Source organism: Exophiala viscosa (genome assembly GCF_022695815.1).
Source record: "Exophiala viscosa unplaced genomic scaffold EDD37scaffold_18, whole genome shotgun sequence".
Lineage (NCBI taxonomy): Eukaryota > Fungi > Ascomycota > Eurotiomycetes > Chaetothyriales > Herpotrichiellaceae > Exophiala > Exophiala viscosa.
Window position 1 is genome coordinate 287,858 of NW_026944370.1, and position 19,414 is coordinate 307,271.

General features: G+C 51.4%; 12 protein-coding genes across 12 annotated transcripts; 5 read left to right on the forward strand and 7 right to left on the reverse strand.

Annotated features, from left to right (window-relative positions):
* Positions 1–20: 20 nt before the first annotated feature.
* EDD37DRAFT_217072 (major facilitator superfamily domain-containing protein) lies at positions 21–2,302 on the reverse strand. The gene has a single exon (XM_062810358.1). It carries the CDS (start codon positions 1,985–1,987, stop codon positions 95–97), a length of 1,893 nt encoding a protein of 630 aa, XP_062665315.1. The 5' UTR covers positions 1,988–2,302; the 3' UTR covers positions 21–94.
* EDD37DRAFT_643783 (uncharacterized protein) lies at positions 2,235–3,740 on the reverse strand. The gene has a single exon (XM_062817451.1). It carries the CDS (start codon positions 3,240–3,242, stop codon positions 2,619–2,621), a length of 624 nt encoding a protein of 207 aa, XP_062665316.1. The 5' UTR covers positions 3,243–3,740; the 3' UTR covers positions 2,235–2,618.
* Positions 3,644–6,164, reverse strand: EDD37DRAFT_217138 (uncharacterized protein). Its single transcript, XM_062810360.1, has 2 exons — positions 3,718–6,164; positions 3,644–3,667 (listed from the first exon to the last, which is right to left on the reverse strand). The coding sequence occupies exon 1, from the start codon at positions 5,754–5,756 to the stop codon at positions 4,095–4,097; it is 1,662 nt and encodes a 553-aa protein (XP_062665317.1). The 5' UTR covers positions 5,757–6,164; the 3' UTR covers positions 3,644–3,667; positions 3,718–4,094.
* Positions 6,165–6,572: 408 nt separating this feature from the next.
* On the forward strand, positions 6,573–7,286 carry EDD37DRAFT_614030 (uncharacterized protein; the record flags this gene model as incomplete). The annotated part of the gene is made up of 1 exon (XM_062815502.1): positions 6,573–7,286. One exon carries the CDS (start codon positions 6,573–6,575, stop codon positions 7,284–7,286), a length of 714 nt encoding a protein of 237 aa, XP_062665318.1.
* Positions 7,287–7,661: 375 nt separating this feature from the next.
* Positions 7,662–9,282, forward strand: EDD37DRAFT_643786 (biotin synthetase). Its single transcript, XM_062817452.1, has 2 exons — positions 7,662–8,209; positions 8,261–9,282. The coding sequence occupies exons 1-2, from the start codon at positions 7,958–7,960 to the stop codon at positions 9,227–9,229; spliced, it is 1,221 nt and encodes a 406-aa protein (XP_062665319.1). The 5' UTR covers positions 7,662–7,957; the 3' UTR covers positions 9,230–9,282.
* EDD37DRAFT_643788 (uncharacterized protein) lies at positions 9,283–10,096 on the reverse strand. Its single transcript, XM_062817453.1, has 2 exons — positions 9,886–10,096; positions 9,283–9,828 (listed from the first exon to the last, which is right to left on the reverse strand). The coding sequence occupies exons 1-2, from the start codon at positions 10,089–10,091 to the stop codon at positions 9,435–9,437; spliced, it is 600 nt and encodes a 199-aa protein (XP_062665320.1). The 5' UTR covers positions 10,092–10,096; the 3' UTR covers positions 9,283–9,434.
* Positions 10,097–10,200: 104 nt separating this feature from the next.
* On the forward strand, positions 10,201–12,023 carry EDD37DRAFT_217164 (STE24 endopeptidase). Its single transcript, XM_062810361.1, has 4 exons — positions 10,201–10,334; positions 10,393–10,575; positions 10,630–11,376; positions 11,424–12,023. The coding sequence occupies exons 1-4, from the start codon at positions 10,296–10,298 to the stop codon at positions 11,868–11,870; spliced, it is 1,416 nt and encodes a 471-aa protein (XP_062665321.1). The 5' UTR covers positions 10,201–10,295; the 3' UTR covers positions 11,871–12,023.
* A 153-nt stretch (positions 12,024–12,176) lies between these two features.
* Positions 12,177–12,956, reverse strand: EDD37DRAFT_571282 (uncharacterized protein; the record flags this gene model as incomplete). The annotated part of the gene is made up of 2 exons (XM_062814322.1): positions 12,177–12,275; positions 12,351–12,956. The coding sequence occupies 2 exons, from the start codon at positions 12,954–12,956 to the stop codon at positions 12,177–12,179; spliced, it is 705 nt and encodes a 234-aa protein (XP_062665322.1).
* A 266-nt stretch (positions 12,957–13,222) lies between these two features.
* Positions 13,223–14,472, forward strand: EDD37DRAFT_643792 (uncharacterized protein). The gene has a single exon (XM_062817454.1). The coding sequence runs from the start codon at positions 13,409–13,411 to the stop codon at positions 14,282–14,284; it is 876 nt and encodes a 291-aa protein (XP_062665323.1). The 5' UTR covers positions 13,223–13,408; the 3' UTR covers positions 14,285–14,472.
* A 166-nt stretch (positions 14,473–14,638) lies between these two features.
* Positions 14,639–16,026, reverse strand: EDD37DRAFT_614035 (uncharacterized protein; the record flags this gene model as incomplete). The annotated part of the gene is made up of 2 exons (XM_062815503.1): positions 14,639–15,549; positions 15,606–16,026. The coding sequence occupies 2 exons, from the start codon at positions 16,024–16,026 to the stop codon at positions 14,639–14,641; spliced, it is 1,332 nt and encodes a 443-aa protein (XP_062665324.1).
* Positions 16,027–16,596: 570 nt separating this feature from the next.
* Positions 16,597–17,643, reverse strand: EDD37DRAFT_217249 (uncharacterized protein). The gene has a single exon (XM_062810362.1). The coding sequence runs from the start codon at positions 17,563–17,565 to the stop codon at positions 16,954–16,956; it is 612 nt and encodes a 203-aa protein (XP_062665325.1). The 5' UTR covers positions 17,566–17,643; the 3' UTR covers positions 16,597–16,953.
* A 40-nt stretch (positions 17,644–17,683) lies between these two features.
* EDD37DRAFT_689098 (aldose 1-epimerase) lies at positions 17,684–19,105 on the forward strand. The gene is made up of 2 exons (XM_062819972.1): positions 17,684–18,487; positions 18,538–19,105. Exons 1-2 carry the CDS (start codon positions 17,921–17,923, stop codon positions 18,928–18,930), a joined length of 960 nt encoding a protein of 319 aa, XP_062665326.1. The 5' UTR covers positions 17,684–17,920; the 3' UTR covers positions 18,931–19,105.
* Positions 19,106–19,414: the final 309 nt, after the last annotated feature.

The window sequence follows — 19,414 nt, forward strand, 5'->3', positions numbered from 1 at the left end:
GATATTGACCCAGGGTGCTTACACCTGATGTAGTAATTGGGCATCCTTCATGACCTTAGCATAACGTCTTGGATGGCGGAGGACACCCGCCGCATCACTTGACGCCCACAGCACTGGCGCCGGCGTCCCCTTCATGTACAGCCCATAACAACATCCAATTCAGTGCCGCGACACCGGCAATTCCCCACCAGACAACACCGACACAATTCTTATTCAGACCGACGCCCAACAGCCAGCCACCAAGTGTAGGGCCAACGGTACGGGCTCCGGACGAGATACTCTGAGCGAAGCCATGGATCGTACCCAACACACTGGGATGCGGCGTGCAATTATTGACAAGGATTGTCGACCCTGGTAAGGCAAACGTCCTCGAGATGACTTGAAGTGCGAGAGTCACTGCCAATGCCGGCCAAACCAGAAATGGCTTGTTAGGTAGGAGGGCGAGGTACGGAGTCAGGAAATATGCCAGGATTGAGAATGGCAAGAAGACCTTATAGCTCGACAGCGTACCCAACTTGGAGTTGATAGTTGGGTACGCCAGCACCTGTAACGGAAAGCCGATCACGCCGATGATCGCTGTCGCCAGGCCGACCTTGCTGGTGTTGAGGCCCATGCCACCAGTGAATTGGAATGGGAGGTGTGCATTCTCGTTGTTGGACCGTGGCGCAGGAAGGAACAAGAAGATCAAAGCGTTGAACGCTGATAGGTGCAGGGCGAGCAGGTGATGGCAAAGAAGTGTCAGGACGACATTCTTGCGGAAGATCTTACGGAATGGCAGTTTTGCAGGGCTTGGATCTGCAGGTTTCGTGACCGTAGGTGTTTCGGGATCGTTGTCTCTGTTTCTTGGAGAATGCTCGCCGTCTTGAGCGTCGACAATCTCTTGTAACTCGACTTGATTGGATAACTCGGTATATTCATAATCTTGGGAATCGCTTTGGCCACGGCGGAAGAGATGTCGAACGAGAAATTTGCCCAACATGCGGCCACGATCAGGTTTGTTGCTTGATGCCGGATGAGTCTCGTCGAGGCCTAAAATCAACCAGAGCGCAGCGCTGAGGATGATACAAGCGCTGACGACGTTCGGTAGTGCATACGGGAATGTTGTCATCCACCCCACGCCATTATTTCCACCTAGTGATGACCCTGGGCCAAAGACATTCGGAAACGAGGTGACTGGATCTGCAAGGAAGCCTCCTAGGATCGGACCGATCACCACACCGATGTTGAAACACATTGGTAGTAAGAGAAACGCTCGGGACTGATATTTCTTTTCTTTGATGATCTCGGAGATCATGGTCCTCATGACACCAACATTTCCATTGAGGCATCCAGCACACGCGCGAAAGAAGAGTGCTTGGGCGAAAGATTTCGAGAAGCCGACGCCAATGGAGGAGATGCAGGTACCAAGCAGTCCAATTAGAAGAACTCTCTTTCGGCCGATCCATGGTGTATCGGCAGCGCGTCCCCACCATACGGCAGTGAGGAATTGGGCTGCAGCAAATGAAGCTGTCAGCATACCTCCCTGGCTTGTGATCTTGCTGTCCGAAGCATCGGGGTTAAAAGAGCGTAGTTGATAGAACATATAGGCTGCCAAGGAACGTTCGCTGAGAGGCTCCGAGAGTCGTGCGATGGTCAAAACCGCCAACTGACCCTTCTTGGGGAGTGACATCCATGTCACAGGCTCGTCTTTGTGGGACTGGTTCGGTCCAACCTTCGCTGTTGTTGCCAATGCTATGGGATCATCTTCATCGTCGATATATGAAGGACGCCGAGCAAGAATGGAGATTCCTGGTGCAAGGCTGGGTCTTGGAGGTACCTTGGCAGATGCCCTGCCAGTGGGCGCATCGAAGCCATCTGGATTCAATGGTTTCTCGACGTCTTCAGTGTCACTGATGGCTTCGTCCAGAGAGACATCGCGAAAGTGCTTTGCGCGTGCTGCTATGTGGTCATCTCGACCCTGGACTGTGTCGCTGGGCGGAGAGGGCATTGATCAAAGCCGACCGGCCAAGCGTCATGTCAGGCTGACCATGTAAAGCTTATATGAAATGGACATAAGTAAAAGTCTCGGTCGTTCGGATCTTTAGCGCATGTCAGACACTGTAGACGTGCGATTGCAGCGCAAAAATATGTACATATACTATCAAGAGATATGAGAAGAAAGAAAGAAAAGGTGACGACGATCAACCAAACCAAATGACAAGCGAAAGCGAAGTTGGGAAACCAAAGCACGCAAAAGTTCAGATCTGCACCCAACCAGTGGCGGCAAGTGGCCGGTGGATCATGAATGGTCAACCCGGATCATGTCGTGCCGAACAAGGCTGAATATCTCCTCTTGGCAAGGCTGCAGTGAGATAGATCCCTTCAACCATCCATCCTTACGTGCACCCTCCCAGGGCTTATTACTCCAAGGTGTCAAGGTACCATGGGCAGATAGGATCACAGGAGCCACAGCATAGTCCTTTATGCGCCATACTATCGTCCATCTCTTTCTGAAGTGCCTACTAACCACGGCCACTAGGAACACAGCACCTCTCTAGCTCAGTCACTGAAACGGAAACCGGACTTCTTCATACGCCTTGACGGCCGCTTGACCCACCCAGGCCTTTGCAATCATGGTCTCAATGACCGACTCCCAGTTCTTCTGCATTCGCGTGCCTGCCAAAAAGTCGCGTACCACGCACCGCCAGCAGCAAACCCGTGCAGGGAGTGACATGCCTTCCGTCCCAAGAATACAACGCCGGAGTGGCCGATTGAATCCATACGATTGGGGCAAAGGGCTTCAAAAGGGCCTGATGGAGTCGAGAACTCGGGTTGTCGACTTTATTACCCTCATCGCAGTTAACATCGGCAAAGAGGTGCTTGAAACAACTGCCGTATGTGAGACCTTCATCGACTTGCTCCTTTTCGTCGTCCGGCACGTCCTCGTCCACATCTGCAACCGAGATGTTCACCTCGGCGGTGCGGTTTCCCTTGAGCTTCGAGTAGGCGTGCCTCAGGAGTTGGTGCCTGGGCCTGAGCGAGTTTGAGGCGCGCACGGCGAGAACCCTCGGACAACTTCTTCCATGATTTGCAGCCTTGCTTAGGGTCTTTGGCTGCCTTGCTCTCGATGTTGATCGTCTATATGTAAAAGGTCGGGGTCGCTTCCATAGCGACGATGATGGCGCGAAGATCTCTTTCAAGTGATCAGAAGAATTTGTCCAGGATGTAAGACATTTGTGGTTTTCCTCGTTCCCATCATCCATAAACACCCTAGATATAATTGGGCGTGTTCTCGCCTCTGTCGAAGTGACTGAGCTTCTGGTGTTTACCGACTTTTCTGAACGTGCCCGAGCCGAAGCAGACTTTAGACCGACGGCCTAGCTTCTCAAGAGTAGTCGCCTAGAGTGTCCCCAGAGCTTGCCAAGGGGTAATGGTAACTTGAAAACGCGGGGACTGGTAGGACTGGTGATCGAAGTACACAAGCAGGCCAGGTCCCTCCCACATGAGTGATAGGCGCACTTCGGAGCCATCCGGGGGTTTCAGGTCAATGACCTCTTCGATTCTGGTCTTGCAAACGACGCGTGGAAACTCGATGTTCTGGGAGGCCTCTAGCGGCATATTACCTGCAGGGATGTAAACTGGCTCAGGATTAAGCGCCTCAAAGGCACTCTATGCTTCTTCAATCGCGCTAAGGCAACATTAGTATATGAAATAGTAGGTATGCATTAGTATACATACTGCTGGTCGTTGGCGGGCTCCTCATCCTTGATGGTAGGGGCGATCTCCTGTCCATTGGCGTCGGTCGGCTCCAGCTCCGGGTAGTTGAACATAGCGATCGACATCGTGACTATCGTGACAGATTACACCGCACCTCTGATACAGGCCTTGCGGCGTATCCGTGCATCACGTCGTTCCAATTGCAAAATCTCTTCAGGACTTGCGTGTATGCCGCGGACCTCGTCCACACCAGTAATGTGTTCTCTGATAGGGCAGTGGCTGCACAAGCCGCTTCTTTTGACCGAGCCCAGCAGGGAGAGCACTCTGATCCTGTTCGTTTCGACATCTTGAAGGTGTAAGCCGACACGATCCCGCACGGGAAAGAATGCCATGATAAGTCAACTGGCCAGGGGTAGACCTTCGGTTCTCGAGCTACTTTGCCAATACATGCCCTCTTCCACGCTGAGGCCCAAGAACGTCACGCAGAATTCGCGCATGCTGTTATACGGCCACGATGACGGGTACTTGCCTGCTTCTCTTTCTGCGAACGTACCGTTGCCTCGCATGGTGGAAGTGGCCTTGCTCTCGGCCATCCTGACAATAGCTTCAAGTAGAGTAACCCAGTGCTTGATAACCAGGATATCCGTCGTACAGGCATGTTGTCGGAATTCGACAGTAGGCTTGATCGGCTTCCAGGGTGTCTCGTTTTTGGCAAGAGCCCACAAATTGGCAAAGTTATATATATATCCACGGTGTCTGTGGCCGTCGGGAATCAAAGGGTCCTTGGGTCTTTGTAAGAGCTTGACGAGGTCGAAAATGTCACCATTTGCCCTGAAAATGGCATTTCTGGTAGCATCCGACAGACTTCGAGGACTCTGGGATTGCAACTGATTTCGCAGATATCGAGCGTTGGATTCAATATTATCGCCTCCAGTATACTCCGCTTCAATAGCAAGCACAATGCGCTCGTTTTCCATGTCCAGTTGCTCGTCGGTGGGTGGCGGCGTGGTCACAGTGAACGCGTCCTCTTCGGGAGCGGAATCTTCGTCATCCAAAGTGACTGGGTCAACTTGCCTTGGACGCCCGATTCCGGACCTGCTTCTCGGGTGGCACTTAGCCAGCAGGTCTTCGTGCATGACGAGAATGTACGCAAGATGTTGCAGCAGTGACATAGGCATGTCTGCCGGTCTCCCAAAGTCGAATCCGATGTGTACATGGGTGCTGGCCCACACTGACTCCATCATGCATGTCTGCTTTCCTTCGAAGGCAACCATATATCTCTGGATTTGTCGAAATGCATTTTCCTTTTCCTCCAGTCTGAAGACAGGAGAAAGGACCTCAATCCCTGCACTGTCCCAGTGCGGCACCTGGTCCACAGAAACACCTCTCAAAATCAAACGGTCCGATAACTGACTCCGAAGTGCGCCCACGAGAGTATGGTCGTTTGTTATCGTCCATGCTGTGTAGTCGACGTTGCTGCTTCGTAGGATTATACTGCCGCTTGCAGATGATATCAATGCCTCTTTACAGTCGTCAAGGGGGTGAAAACCGGGTTCGATCCATCCGATAGCGTTGCAGTTGAGCCCAGCTGACTCCAGGCATCTCCGGGCCACCAGAAGTGGTTCCATAACATATCTTCGCAACCATTGCTTGCCTCGTGAAATACTGCTGACAAACATGTCTCGATGTAGTGCTGCTTCGCAAACCACGTCACTTTCGGGAACGTGCAGCGCCCAGGAAGGGTAACGGAGCCTTCCATCCCAGGCTGGGTTGTCGATGGGATGTCTTGCATATCTCCCTAGGAGATTCCGGTGCTGATAATCCGTCAAGTCTTTCACAATAGTCGCATCGATATTGTGTTCCGGCATCACCGATATCAGCAGATCTTCCTGGAATGCCAGGACAAATTCGAACTCGATACCGAAAGTCGTCGTGCACGATGGTCGTCCAATGCGTGAGCCACCTCTGGCGAGGTTTGATTGTTTGATACTCTCGTGGTCTGGCAGAACATTGCTAGATAGCTGTCGGACAGGTTCTGAAGTGCGATCAAAGCCCGTCATCGTGTGATGCTATGACCGAACACCTGGAGAGGAGAGCGCGGCGCTGATGGTTGATTCGGTCTTGTCGACTTCTTTCAAAGCACCTGATTGCGCTGTACATATGCAATATATGTTTGTTTCGTTCGACAAACGTGAATGGTCCCCAAATAAACACCAACGCTGTTTGTCAATCAGTGATGGAGGCGGTCGTAACATCGGGGCAAGTTGCCTTATTCAAAGGGATACATTCCTCGGCGTTGGTGGGGCGCAAGTATGCGAAGTCCTCAAATCGACCAAGCTTGGACCCAGAGGCATCGCAGAACTTACATAAGGCATTATAGCGATAGAAATAACTAGCGTGAGGACCTCCAGTGAGCCGTCATCAGGTGCACTATTGAGCTTCCGAAAAGCTGAATCGCACTCAAAAATGCTTGATGCTTCCTCCCGGGAATGGAAGTCACAGGCTTCGCATGCCTTCATGCTTGAACAATGGAGCTCAGAGTCGCATCAATTGTAGGATGATAACTGGATCCTAGGTTTGCTGTCTGGTTCTGAGGACCTGTGGACCAGGGGCGCCTGCCGGTGACTCTGGTATAACATCCTGAGGAAGGCGCTGTCCGCAAAGCCAAAACATGAACAGAATTTTTCGAGGTCGGACTGTTGAAAAGCTTCCTATACCGAGGTCTTGTTGAACAGCAAACGAACATACTCGGGTATCTTCAGCAATACACAGCTACACTCAGACATTTCAGCCGAGTAGGGTATGCTTTTCTTCTGAACCCTACGTGCGCTCACAGTTTGCTGCAGTATCTTTAAAACCACAGGAGTGCGGAGACAATGGCTCTGCAGTCACTTCAAAGGCGCCTTGATGCCACCACGGAAGATCGTGTCGACCGAGACGGAGCCGAGCTGGCTGGGTGGCTGTTGTATCATCGACCTGATATCTTATCGCGGCCATTCCTTAGCACGACAGCAGCAGAAAATTTGAAATCCTGCACCCCACGGCGGGAGACACTGATGGCGTCGCATAAGAACCTGCCTTCCATTGTAGGTCCCGAGGATCTTCACAAAGTTGGTGAGGCTCCACAACCACCTCGTGATACCGGGACACTGGATAGCAAGATGAAAATGCTGGTCTGGGACGTTCAGAACAGCAGGAGCATACCTCTCCATCGACCGATCCTTGCCAACCGACCAGATGCACAGCGACGACTCGACCTGCAAATCCACAATATCGTCAGAACGTGGGCCACCCATCCCATCCTTGCCTCGAGGCATGAAAAGAGAGAGGAAGGCAAGAGATGGCTCCGGTATAGGCGAGAGGAGTATCAACTGCATCTTGCAACGGGCGTGCCTGTTGAGGAATGGGAACGCCACCGAAAGCGGATTCTGGAGAAGAGTGTGGATCAAAGCAATGGGACCGAGGACACTGAGCAAACCCATAGTCGACTCCATCATCCTCCAGAAATTACCACATTGCCTGGACTTGCTGGTCTGGACTCTGCGGCGGATGAAGTTTGCAGGGCGCCGGCAAGCAGGAGAAGGGCATGAGAAGAAGCAACAACATGCTGAAGCAGAAGTTTGTTTGACTCTTGTTCATCCAAGCTAGAATGTTGCATCGACCGTGTGTTTGATCCATGGCTACAAATGAACAGGATATTCAGGAGCTTATGGTAGCATGCTCAAGGCATGAAGCATCTTTTATAGCCCTCTCGTTCTCCTCTCCTTTGGCGTGAAGATGTTCAACCCGAGTGAAACGTCGCGCAACTTCAACACTTCTCACTTACCTGAAGTGACACCTATCGAACGAGGCCTCAAGAATGCTGCTTCAATGCCGAACATGATTGAGATTCCACGACTTTGAGTGCATAGCTTTTCGAGCGTGATGGGCAAAATGGTAATATCAAAGACATGATTGCTCAGATGTTTCAGTTCGGTCAAGATCGGGATGCTTGGTGAACTAAACTGGGCCCGGTAATTTGCCGTGCCTCGGGGGATTTTCAACAAGTGTGAGTGCCCCGGCCTCCGAAATCGAAGCGGCTCAGGTCCCCCAAGAGCTTACCTAGCACCCTGGATACTGTAGACAGCCGGTACCTGAGTGATCTCAGCGAGCAAACCCCATCCCACCAATTGGTGGCTCTGTCAACCCCAATCCGCATAATTTATCAATACTCACTCTCGTGTGCTCCCCCACCAAGCAACCCATCAACATCCTGCACACAATGGAGCTGGCGAACATGAGTCGTTTCGCTGCTCGAAGCGCGAGAAAAGTGCACTCGGTCCGATACTACAGCATCGTCCACGATGTCCCTCGAGGAGGACCTAGCCTGGGTCAGGCCCCTCCCCCACCACAAGCACAAGGACAGTCCGTCTTCGATCAAGCAGTAAATGCCTTGGGCCCTCGCAACAACTGGACCAAGGAGGAGATCTCTCAGATACACCAGAAGCCGCTCATGGAGCTGGCTTTCGCTGCGGTGAGAGGATGTCTTGAGGTTTCACCCCACCATGTCTAATATGCTGCATAGGGCACTGTCCACCGCCGCTTCCACAAACCCTCGGCCGTCCAGCTATGTACGTTGATGAACATCAAGACCGGCGGTTGCACGGAAGACTGCTCTTACTGCGCACAATCATCCCGCTACAAGACAAACCTGACCGCCACCAAACTCTCCAACGTCGAATCGGTCATTGAGGCCGCAAAGGTTGCTAAGGCGAACGGGTCCAACCGCTTCTGTATGGGCGCCGCATGGCGAGACATGCGAGGACGCAAAAGGGGATTGAAGAATATTGTCGAAATGATCAAGGGAGTACGGGGCCTAGGCATGGAAGCATGTGTGACCTTGGGTATGGTGGACAAGGAGCAAGCAAAGGAACTGAAGGAAGCTGGTCTTACAGCTTACAACCACAACCTCGACACTTCACGCGAACACTACCCTAATGTCATCACTACGAGAAGCTACGACGAACGATTGCAGACTCTCGAGAACGTCCGTGAAGCCGGTATCCACGTATGCAGCGGTGGCATCCTGGGTTTGGGCGAAACTCCCCAGACGGACCATGTCGGGTTGATTTATACATTAGCAACACTCCCCGCACACCCTGAATCTTTCCCCGTCAACAAACTTGTGCCGATTAAGGGGACGCCTATGTTTGGACAGGACCCAGTCAAGCTGGAGGACATGGTTCGTTGTATCGCAACCGCCCGTCTGGTGATGCCGACGACCATCATCCGCATTGCGGCCGGCAGAGTTACCATGCCTGAGAGCGAGCAAATGCTTTGCTTCATGGCAGGTGCCAATGCTATCTTCACCGGAGAAAAGATGTTGACCACGGATTGCAATGGCTGGGACCAGGATAAGGACATGTTCAACCGATGGGGCCTTTCTCCCATGCAGACAGAAGCCAGCCGCGTTGTTGCAGAGCCCAAGTTCGAGGCTCAAAGCTTCGCTCATATGCGGGGAGAGAACGAGTCGGCGCCTCAATCTCAAGCATAGAATTTAGAGATAGATAAAAAGGTATAATGATCATACAATGGATGACACAAAACTTTACTGTATTTGCTGCAATGTCAACCCGAATGCTCCATATGTGGTCATCGTGATACTATACATGGTCTCCTCGTATTCAACTCAGAGCGTACGTTTTATCTCGATGCCATCATTGCCATATTCGCCCTGCTAACGCCCGCACAATCTGCCTTTAATAACTAAGATCCTTCCTAAGCTTCAGCTTCCTCCGCTTGAGCACTTTCACTCCACCTGTCGACCGGAGCCTAGCAAGGTATCCGTGCCTTCGCTTCTGTACTCGCCGCGAAGGGTTGTATGTATCGGATCGTCTTCGGTAGCCAAAGAGGCCCGCGGATGCTGAGAATGATCGGTATATCGGGAGTATGCGACTTGAAGCGTACACGCTTGGTATCGACGGACGAGTTGTAGTTGTACTTAGAGGTGAAGAAGTGGTGGACTTAAATGGGGATGTGGTTGTGCGCACAGAAAGAGCGCTGAATGCTCGTGTTAATGAGGGTGTCGATGACTGAATAGGTTTTGCAACGCTCGAGGTAGGTGTTGCTAGTCGTCGGACAGTAGTAAAGGCTCTGTAATGTCGGTCAGCTTCTGCATAATATGCGAACGAATGACTCGATGTAGCTCACCTCCGACTGGGAACATGGTGCACCCTTGAGGGCATCGTGTCAAATATGCATTTGACCACGCGGCCGCAGATCCGACACATTTTGAACGAGAGTACCAGGATATCAACAGGACGAGATGCAATCGGTGGTTGTGTCGAGAACAAAGAAAGCCTGTGGTGATGGAGGCGGTGGTAGAGCCTCGTGCCCTCATTGTCGAAAAAGTGCATCTGCATCTGTGCATCGCAGCACTTTCCTCATCCGGTCAAGCACTCGACTCGCGAAACACATGCTGCCGGCCACGCCTCTGGGTGTCTAACCCACACTGCCTGCCTGCCTGCACCCTGGAATCCTCCCTGCGGTAGCTTCGCTGTCGTCTTTCCTGTCATTGAATTCTTTTCTACTTGGGTTTGATTACTCGGTGGATTGGAAAGATGGCTTCCCTTTTGAAGATGCTCGGTGATTTGCCTACTGTACGTGCTTCCATTACTTGGTGTCCCTCCGCAGTTCCTCCGCTAACATGCGACACAGCGCCTTGCAGTCTTCCTCGACCGACCCGGTTTCCCCTGGAAAAGGCTGATACTGGGATTTTCATGCGGTCAATTTGTCCTAGAAGGGTTACTTTCCTTGAGGCAGTATAAGGTCCTGCAAAAGAAGAAGCCTCCCAAGACATTAGAAGATGAGATCTCGCAAGATGTCTTCGACCAGAGTCAAGTACGACTTCCATACCATCCCATACCCTACGTATGCTGATCTCGTGCTTAACAGGCATATGGTCGAGCGAAAGCTAGATTTGGATTCTGGTCCGGACTCTATTCTCAGATACAGAACTTCCTGTTCATTCAGTACGACATCCTGCCGAAGCTATGGACAATAACAGGCTTCTGGGTTGCACGCTACCTTCCTGAACGATTCTCCGGCGAGATCTCGCAATCAGTCCTGTTCTTCCTACTCTTCAGCTTTGTCTCGCAGATCCTCGCGTTACCGCCTTCATACTATGGCACATTCGTCTTGGAAGAGAAGTTTGGTTTCAACAAGCAGACACTTAAATTGTGGATAACCGACATGCTAAAAGGACAGGCATTGATGGTCGCTGTGGGCATCCCGCTGCTCAGTGCGTTCTTGAAGATCATTCAGGTGACGGGCACGAAGTTCTTCTACTACCTGTGGCTCTTCGCCATCGTGGTCCAACTTTGTGCCATCACGGTCTACCCAATCTTCATCCTGCCCCTTTTCAACAAGCTATCACCACTGGAACCCGGTGAACTTAAGACCGGAGTCGAACAGCTAGCCTCGAAACTCAAGTTTCCTCTCAAGTCGTTATATGTCATCGATGGAAGCAAGAGAAGTGCACACAGCAATGCATACTTTTTCGGTTTGCCCTGGAAGAAGCATATTGTCATTTATGATACTTTACTGGAAAAGAGTGAACCTCAGGAGGTCGTTGCCGTCCTTGGGCATGAACTCGGACATTGGAGCCTCGCGCACACGACAAAATTGTTTGCAATTGCACAGGTATGTGAGCTTGCCATTAGGACCTTACTCTTTCTGACCGTTACTAGTTCCATATGTTCTACGTCTTTGCGCTCTTCAGCATCTTCATCAACAACCACTCTCTATACTCGTCTTTCGGCTTCCACAACTCTCACCCAATCATTATCGGCTTCATTCTCTTCTCCGACGCCCTCGCACCTATGGATGCAGTGATCAAACTGCTCATGAATATCCTCTCCCGCAAGTTCGAGTTCGAAGCCGACGAATTTGCGACGAACCTTGGATACCAGAAGGAACTGGCAAGAAGCCTTATCAAACTCCAAGTGCAGAACCTGAGTACCATGGATGCAGACTGGATGTATGCAAGTTATCATTACAGCCATCCTATTCTGGCCGAAAGACTGGCGGCGCTGGGCTGGAAAGGTTCCAAGCCAGCAGAAAATGGCAAGGTTGTCGAGTTGAACGAGAAGGTAGCGGATGGCAATGTTGTCAAAGCCAAAGACCGAGAGTTGTGAAGTGGAAGAAGGTCGAATTGTTTCTCCGCCACAAAATTGCAACCTTCCACCGGTATGCCGATGTCTGCTTGGTTCTCCATGGCCAATGCGCCGCCTGGTGCCAATATCGTGGACCTGACCGGGTAACTTGCACCGACTGGTCTCTGTGACCCTGGTGAAGCTGGTACTTGTGCGTCAGGACGGGTGCAGGATGGTTTATAGTTCAAGAAGGCACCCTCTGAGATATCCAGAGACCTCGTGTCAGGGCAGGGTGATGGAGAAATTGAATCACCTTTGAAGCCCAAGTCGTTGAGATTTCAGGTCCTCTCAATCTTTGCTTGCCTTTTTCCTTTTCTCTTCGTTTTCCTTCTTTTTCCTCTCTTGATTGCGCATCTTCTTCTCCTGTTTCCTGGCCTCTTTGTCCTTCTTGCTTGACGCTTCAGCTTTCCGTGACGCTGTACCGACATCACCGTTCTGTCTCTTTTGCTTCCGAGGATCCACCTTTTCTCCGGTCTCTTCAATCGTCAGATTCACCAGATCCTCCTCTTCCTCAGGCTTGTCAGGCTGGTCGAGGTGCGCACCAGGGTGTCGATCATCGTCCATCATATCGAGTGCGCCCTCTTCCTGAGCCAGCGCATACGTGTCTTTGTCTTGCCAGTCGTCATCTTCTACCATGGCACCAATAGCTGGGGCGTCATTGTCATCGGCCGGCCCAGCACGGCTGTCTACAACTTCGTAGACACTGCGTTTGGATTTTCTTGGGGTTTCCTCCTGTGAGTCAAACGGTCGTTTTGATCGGGGCTTCCGATTCGCGTCTCCTCCGGCATCTTCACCATCGCCGTAGCCCAGACTCTGCGCCAGGTCTCCTCCGACTTTCTTCCCCTCGATACCTGTGAGGATACGCCGTAGATGATGTAGCGTCAGGTTGGGATTGGATCCCGTAGATACGGCTTTAGGTCCGGTTTCGGTCAGTGTCGAGTCTGGACGGTATGCGGCGTCGATCTCGGCGCGGTCAAGGAAGCTGGAGAGGAAGGTATGCGCTTCGCGGTGGGTGAGCCGTTTTGTGCTGTGGATGTGGTGTGTTGGGAGAGGGTTCATGCCTGCCATTGCAGCGGTAAGAGATCGAATGAATGATACAAAGGTAGCGAGTTAGTCAGGGTACTGGAGCCGCAGTTCGTGCAGACCATACGCCGTGGTCAATAGTCTGTATGCACTCAGCAGCGAGCAGTGGTCTGTATCGTCCATTCGAGAAAAAAGTTTCCTGGGACAAAGAATTGTACGGTTCTGATGATAAGATTAGATAAGGTTTTAAAGTTACACTGTTCTCCACCTTTTACGGCCCTGATGAAATAGGTATGTACTCCACATTTTCTCGACAAGCCGAGGCTGGATGGCGGATGACAGCACCGCATTACACCCACTGGGGAGGCACCAAGGTAAAGACTGATGATATATCAATCCATAACTATATCCTATATATCGGTGACGCAACTCAACCCTTATCTCCACTGTCCTTGTATCACACCTTCGTCTAACCCTCACGAAGGATATCCGAAAAGATGCCCCTTGCCTCAGTCCACCTCATCTCCCTCACAAACGACACCAGCATCCCATCGTTCCTCACCACCATCAAATCCAGCGACGTCCAACCCCTGGTAGTCTCAAAAGTAATCCGCTGGATCATCACGCCCTCCAAATTCGACGTCGACGCCCTCCTCAAGCCAAAATGGGACATCCTCCTCATCACTCCCGGAACTGACCCTCTCCCCGACACAATCACCAAGTCCATTCAAACACACTGGTCCAGCACAACAGGCATCCCATCCCGTCTCACCACCGACTTCGCCAAGACAAACACGCACCTCCTCCACCCAGCAAGGACCCCCAAACTCACCGGCTCGCTATCCAACCCACGCATCGGCGACAGTTCTCAAACCTTGGAACTCTCATCCGAATTGTCCCAATGGGTCCGCCAATTCGCCGAGACATCCACGGGACGACAACCGCTATCTATGCTCAATCTCCTCGCATTCAAAGAGGGCATGAAGGAAAGCTACTTGACCTACGGGCGTGCGTTCGCCGAGAGTATCGGTGCGAAACGTGGCGGAACGGCGAAATTGGTCGGGAATATTGTCCCCTCCCCTTCGAACAACGCTCACTCTACGCCTCCGCTTGGCGGATCTGAAGCGCCCTTGGAGAGTGTTGGCGCCGCTGAAGGTGGTAAGGGTGAGGGTAAGAAATGGGATGAATTCGCGCTGGCGTCGTACCCTTCAATCCTGCATTTCGCGGATATGCTAGCGAGTGAGGACTATCAGGCTGTCAATTTGAAGTACCGTGTTCCCGCGCTGGAGGATACACTGATCTTGTGTACGAGTGAGATCGAGGTTGAAGATTTGCTGGCTGGAAATGAGAAGGGAGCGAAGTCGAAGTTGTGACGAAGCTGCACAAGGAAGAACGTGTGGTCCAGGGCAGGTTATACGGCTTGCATGGTGAAGGACGTGGCGTGTCTTGCTGCACTGTAAATGAAAACATGATCTGACATAACATACTAGTATTGCACTCTTGAAGTCGTATCGACTGTTGATTCTTACATATGAAACCCCTCAACGAGTGAACATCGCCTCCTGCACGACAATGTCTGCTTCAATCCCTTCCCACATTCACTCGTAACATCTGCTTTCATCATTCATCACTCATTCCAACTCCGTGTCATCTGGATCGCCACCCATTTCGCCTTCTGCTTACTTTTCAGAGCCTGCTCCTGTCTCCGCATGCCGCCCATCCGATTCCTACCAGGGTTGCAAGTCCAGCTCGCCATGCGCCCATCCTTCACAATCTCTTTGCGGACGGTCGCCACACCCACCCAGGCACAGAGCCAATGCGTCGTAGTCTCTCTCCAAAGTGAACGCCACACGTCTGAATTTCTTCGCACGCTCCCACCAGTACGACCGCCTCTCAATCGGCAATCCCATCAGATCGAAAAGTTCCTTGAGCGTTCTCCTTCCGTCAAACATGCCAGAGTACTTTGCCTCCTCCTCGAGCTCGGCGTTTGGGGTACCGGCTGCTTCTTTCCATTGTTTCGTCTTGGACTCATTGGCTTTTCGTTCTGCTGTTCTCATCAATGCTGTGACGAAAATGACCCATTCACGTAGATCATTGGCGTCGAGCGTTCCATGATGTTGTCTGAACTCAACAGTGAGTTTGGCGACCTCAGGTCCTGGCTTGATATTGAAGAAATTGACGAACCAAAACTTCGTATAGTGGGGATGTACATAAGTTGTTGGAGTCGAGCACATGACCTCCTTGAGGTTGCTCAGATCCTGATCGTCCGTGACGTGCTTGGTGAAGTTACGCAAGAACACCGCTTCCATATCAAGGGCACGACAAGAGTGGTGTTCGGCCCATTGGCGGCTGCCAAAAGTAGTGCGATTTGACCTTGAAATTATCTTTGTTTCACCGTAACCGTGCCGCTCTGGATGGTGAAGCAAGGTCATGACATTTTCAAAGCAGACAATGATCCAGGCAAGATGCCGAAGAACGTCGACGGGAATTGAAACTTGTTTACCGTCTTTCGGACGCAAACCAATGTGGACATGAACACCTGCATTTTCCGGGTTTGAGATGAATTGGTACGGTTCGTCCACAGTTGATGCCTCGGCTATCACGTTCGCATAACGGGCAACTTCGCTCATACTTCCACCTGAGAGTTCGAATGCAGATTTGGTGCGTCCAGTATAGGTGAGATGAGCTCGACACCATGAAAACTCAATGGTTCAGAATCTTGTAGCCTGCCCTCGGACCATCGCGCAAGCTGGTCGTCATCCTGCGGATCGAGGACGTGCGACTCTGTGGTCAACATCCAGCGATTGAATTTCTTGTTTTGATTGTTTGGTTTGACGTGCAATGCCAGATCGAGGCCTTTATGTCGCAGAATGTTGGCGGCTTGTTTCATGGCGGAGATCTTCCTCAGGACGTCGTCATCATTGAGGTTATGGACCAATTTCATGTCGAGGTCAGTTTTGAGATCATCGCCATCGCCCTGAACGAATTTCTCTGGGAGGATGTACTGATATGCAGGGTCAGTGCGTATTTTCTCCTCGTCGAATACGAACAGCATTTCAATCTCAATACCAAAGGTCCATGGAAGCTTTTCGGGATTGGCCATGACGCCCGCCATTCTTGATGATATGCCAACAGCGTAGTCGCTATTTCTCAAAAGTTCAACGTGTTGTGTCTCCTGTAGCGAGGCAAGGAAGGAGAATTTGATGTCCTATCTAGTCTTTGCAGGCGGGAACCCATCTTATAGATTGCAGTTGAAGTGCTTCCAGGAAGACAATGCCCACAACCGGAGCAAACAAGTCCATGCACTCCCAGCAACCCGTGATGCATCTCTGTTGATTGTTGTGGTAACGCAACAAGGAAGCAAAAGAGTTTGATGTGCGATTTGGACAATCATACAACCCAAGAAGGAGTTTTGCTATACCAACCAAACATCATTGTCCATATTGTAGTTGGGCAATAGATGTGCCAGCCTTGAAAGAATTGCTCTGCCTGGACTGTCGAAAGCAGAGCAAATAGTTTCATGTAGTCAAGACAAACATTGAAAGAAGGAATACATAAAGTTTGGCTGGAAAACCGACCAACACAATCCACAAGGCTAAGGATGCAGCATCGTAAGCATTATAGCAGTCGCTTCGCCCCAGTGGTGCGCCATTGACCCCATGTTTGACCCGTTGCTACATTCGTGGCCTTCTGCTATGTTTGTGAGTTAGCACGGTTTTTCAACCATGATAACAAACGTCGTACTGACCAAGTGCTACTCGAACAGTGCGCAGGCCCTTATCATGCCAGATAGAAGAGGCAGATTGCAATGAGTATGGCGACTTGGCGACTTCTTGACCGCCATTCGCTGCTGAACCACGTGCCCAACACAGTTCCTGCTGGTTGATGACAGGGAACGGACAATGGCACCCGATTGTGCATTCATATTTTTCAGCCAGCAGCTCGCGATCTGTACTAACGAGCATATAGCGGCTCCATGACAGGCTCCGGAGTCATTCAAGTACTGTTTTCAACCGCGGCTCGGTGGCGATGCGAGGTGCATTCAAGTATTGGCAACCACATCTTTGGCGAGCAACTGATCCAGAATGCCCGACTTCAACTTCATCTGCTTCTCCACCTCTTGCGACGGTTTCCCAACGTCATCACGTAGTCTCAGTGCCTCTTTAATGTCCTTTGCACTCATCATAGTTCGGCCGTGAAAACTAGGTCTGCCTCGATTATCATCCTCTGTTTCCCACTGTTTACCAATTCTTTGCCGTGCTTGAGTGAGTATGACCGCCGGATTGTTTTGTGTAGAAGGGAAGATGTTCTGTCCCGACTGCATAGGCTCGCTTGAAGTCGGGAAAGATTCGTCTGGTCTCGCGTCTGGACTAGGTTTAACAGGCCCTATTTTCCGCAAGGCGGCGCCAAATTGCGGATCTCGGCCGTCCAGCTCGACTTGTTCTGTTTTTTGTTCTACAGGAGGGTTTGTCACTGGATCGGGATGTACCTGAGTAGGAGCGGTAGGCCCGGCAGTTTGGATGGGTGCATTTGTTCTGGCAGGAGTATTGGTGGTGGGAGTTGCGGTGTTCGGGATGGATGAAGTAGAAGGGTATTGTCGACGAGCTGCACCGGCGGCAGCTTTGCTAGCGACCTTGGATGAGGAGGAGCCCATTGGATCAGTGTCTGTTCTGGATCGAGCGTATCCCTTGCCTCATTGTCGTAGAGGAGAAAAGTGGTAAGTTGAATGCATCTGCAATTGCGCATCATTGACTAAGAGAGAATCCACCGACGAGGCTGCGTCATAGTCCAATCATAATTCTGAGGTGAAACACACCGATCGAATACCTCGACTATGCACTATGCACCTCAAATCACTCCTGCGTTTCCCCCTTCGGCCAACCTGAATAACACTCGAAGTCGTTACCTCACTCCTTCCCAACTCGCTCTTCGATATTGACATAACCACCCTTCTGCAAAGTCAGACTCCCATTCACCTACAAGAAGCAACCCCGCCCACTGCCTCCAACATGGAACGCAAGAATAGACCCGCGTCGATTCCAGTGTCACCCTCCATGGCTCAACCCATTGTCGACCTCACCGACAACGTCCTCACTGCTCGTCTTCCCAGCGGCGACTCGGTCACTGTCTACCTCTACGGAGCACATGTCACATCGTGGAAGACGTCCAATGGGCAAGAACAACTATTCCTCTCCAAAGCCGCTGCTCTCGATGGCTCCAAACCCATTCGAGGTGGCATCCCACTCGTGTTCCCAGTCTTCGGCCCTCCTCCGAAATCACACGCAACCGGTCAACTACCACAGCACGGATTTGCAAGAAACAGCTACTGGGAGTTCCTGGGCAAGAACAGCAGCGAGAGTCTAGGCCGGAAATCCGACGACAGTGTCAAGTTGGACTTTGGTCTGAGCAATTCGATGCTTGACGACGGCACAAGAAAGAAGTGGCCATATGAGTTCGGATTGGTCTACAGCGTCACACTGAGCAAGGGCAAGTTGGAGTGTCAAATGCACGTGCAGAACAAGGGCAGCGAGTCATTCGAGTTCCATGTCCTGCTCCACACATACCTGGCTATCAAGGTGAGTACTGGCAGATGTCAAGACTAATGGCAGACTAACACCGCCAACAGGACATCAGCAAGACCGCCGTCAAAGGCTTGAAGTCATCACCGTACGTCGACAAAGTCCGCGAAGCCAAGACCTTTACCGAAGAATCGTCCTCTTTGAGTTTCGAAGGCGAGACCGATCGTGTCTACACACCACCAACAGGCCAAGGTAACTCGCTAGTGCCACTGGTCGTAATGGAGGGTGGTCAAGAGAGCTTTGTGGTGACACGGGATTCACTACCAGATGTGACGGTATGGAATGGATGGGTCGACAAGATCAAGGGCATGGGCGACTTTGAACCGAAAGACGGTTGGAAGAGATATCTGTGCATAGAGCCAGGAACCGTGAGTACGTGGACGAAGCTCGAAGCCGGCGACGCGTGGGAGGGTGGTGCTGCTTACGAGAGCAAGTTGTAACGACAGCAATGACCTAAATGAGAACGAAAAGGAGCAGACGATCCGTCCATCCATAGATGGCATGAGACCTTCAAAAGTGGTACACAGTCGAGTCTTCACACCGAGATAGAGCGTTGATCTACCCATTAGCATGCAACCAGAGACTTCAATTACGCATCTTTCTCAATTCAAAGTGAAATCCATAGAGTCGAGAACATGTTCCATCTTCGCGTATGTGCATCAACATCGTAGATACATATCATTTCGTTTCCGACATGCCATGCCACCACCAGCCGACCCCAATCGTCCAGTCTATATACTGTGGTGTCCAACTGATCCAGCGCGTCCAGTCTATACATCGTGATCTAACTCGAACCGGGGCTCGTCCCCAAACCAAGCCTCTCAAGCCGATCTTTCGCCTCCTTCGCTCGTCGATAAGCCTGCTGCTCCTCATCTAAAAATTTTCCAGTGTCAGTTACACGTGTATTCCGCGACCCAAGGGGGG

What these genes read in the sequence shown, in the direction of transcription:
- EDD37DRAFT_217072 (XM_062810358.1), bottom strand. Translation starts at nt 1,987, where the DNA reads ATGCCCTCTCCGCCCAGCGACACAGTCCAGGGTCGAGATGACCACATA.
- EDD37DRAFT_643783 (XM_062817451.1), bottom strand. Translation starts at nt 3,242, where the DNA reads ATGGATGATGGGAACGAGGAAAACCACAAATGTCTTACATCCTGGACA.
- EDD37DRAFT_217138 (XM_062810360.1), bottom strand. Translation starts at nt 5,756, where the DNA reads ATGACGGGCTTTGATCGCACTTCAGAACCTGTCCGACAGCTATCTAGC.
- EDD37DRAFT_643786 (XM_062817452.1), top strand. Translation starts at nt 7,958, where the DNA reads ATGGAGCTGGCGAACATGAGTCGTTTCGCTGCTCGAAGCGCGAGAAAA. An exon ending in TGGAGCTGGCTTTCGCTGCG is followed by an intron (nt 8,210 to 8,260) that starts GTGAGAGGATGT and finishes TATGCTGCATAG; the next exon opens with GGCACTGTCCACCGCCGCTT.
- EDD37DRAFT_643788 (XM_062817453.1), bottom strand. Translation starts at nt 10,091, where the DNA reads ATGCACTTTTTCGACAATGAGGGCACGAGGCTCTACCACCGCCTCCAT. An exon ending in CACCATGTTCCCAGTCGGAG is followed by an intron (nt 9,829 to 9,885) that starts GTGAGCTACATC and finishes CCGACATTACAG; the next exon opens with AGCCTTTACTACTGTCCGAC.
- EDD37DRAFT_217164 (XM_062810361.1), top strand. Translation starts at nt 10,296, where the DNA reads ATGGCTTCCCTTTTGAAGATGCTCGGTGATTTGCCTACT. An exon ending in TGCTCGGTGATTTGCCTACT is followed by an intron (nt 10,335 to 10,392) that starts GTACGTGCTTCC and finishes CATGCGACACAG; the next exon opens with CGCCTTGCAGTCTTCCTCGA. An exon ending in AATTGTTTGCAATTGCACAG is followed by an intron (nt 11,377 to 11,423) that starts GTATGTGAGCTT and finishes GACCGTTACTAG; the next exon opens with TTCCATATGTTCTACGTCTT.
- EDD37DRAFT_643792 (XM_062817454.1), top strand. Translation starts at nt 13,409, where the DNA reads ATGCCCCTTGCCTCAGTCCACCTCATCTCCCTCACAAACGACACCAGC.
- EDD37DRAFT_217249 (XM_062810362.1), bottom strand. Translation starts at nt 17,565, where the DNA reads ATGGGCTCCTCCTCATCCAAGGTCGCTAGCAAAGCTGCCGCCGGTGCA.
- EDD37DRAFT_689098 (XM_062819972.1), top strand. Translation starts at nt 17,921, where the DNA reads ATGGAACGCAAGAATAGACCCGCGTCGATTCCAGTGTCACCCTCCATG. An exon ending in ACACATACCTGGCTATCAAG is followed by an intron (nt 18,488 to 18,537) that starts GTGAGTACTGGC and finishes CACCGCCAACAG; the next exon opens with GACATCAGCAAGACCGCCGT.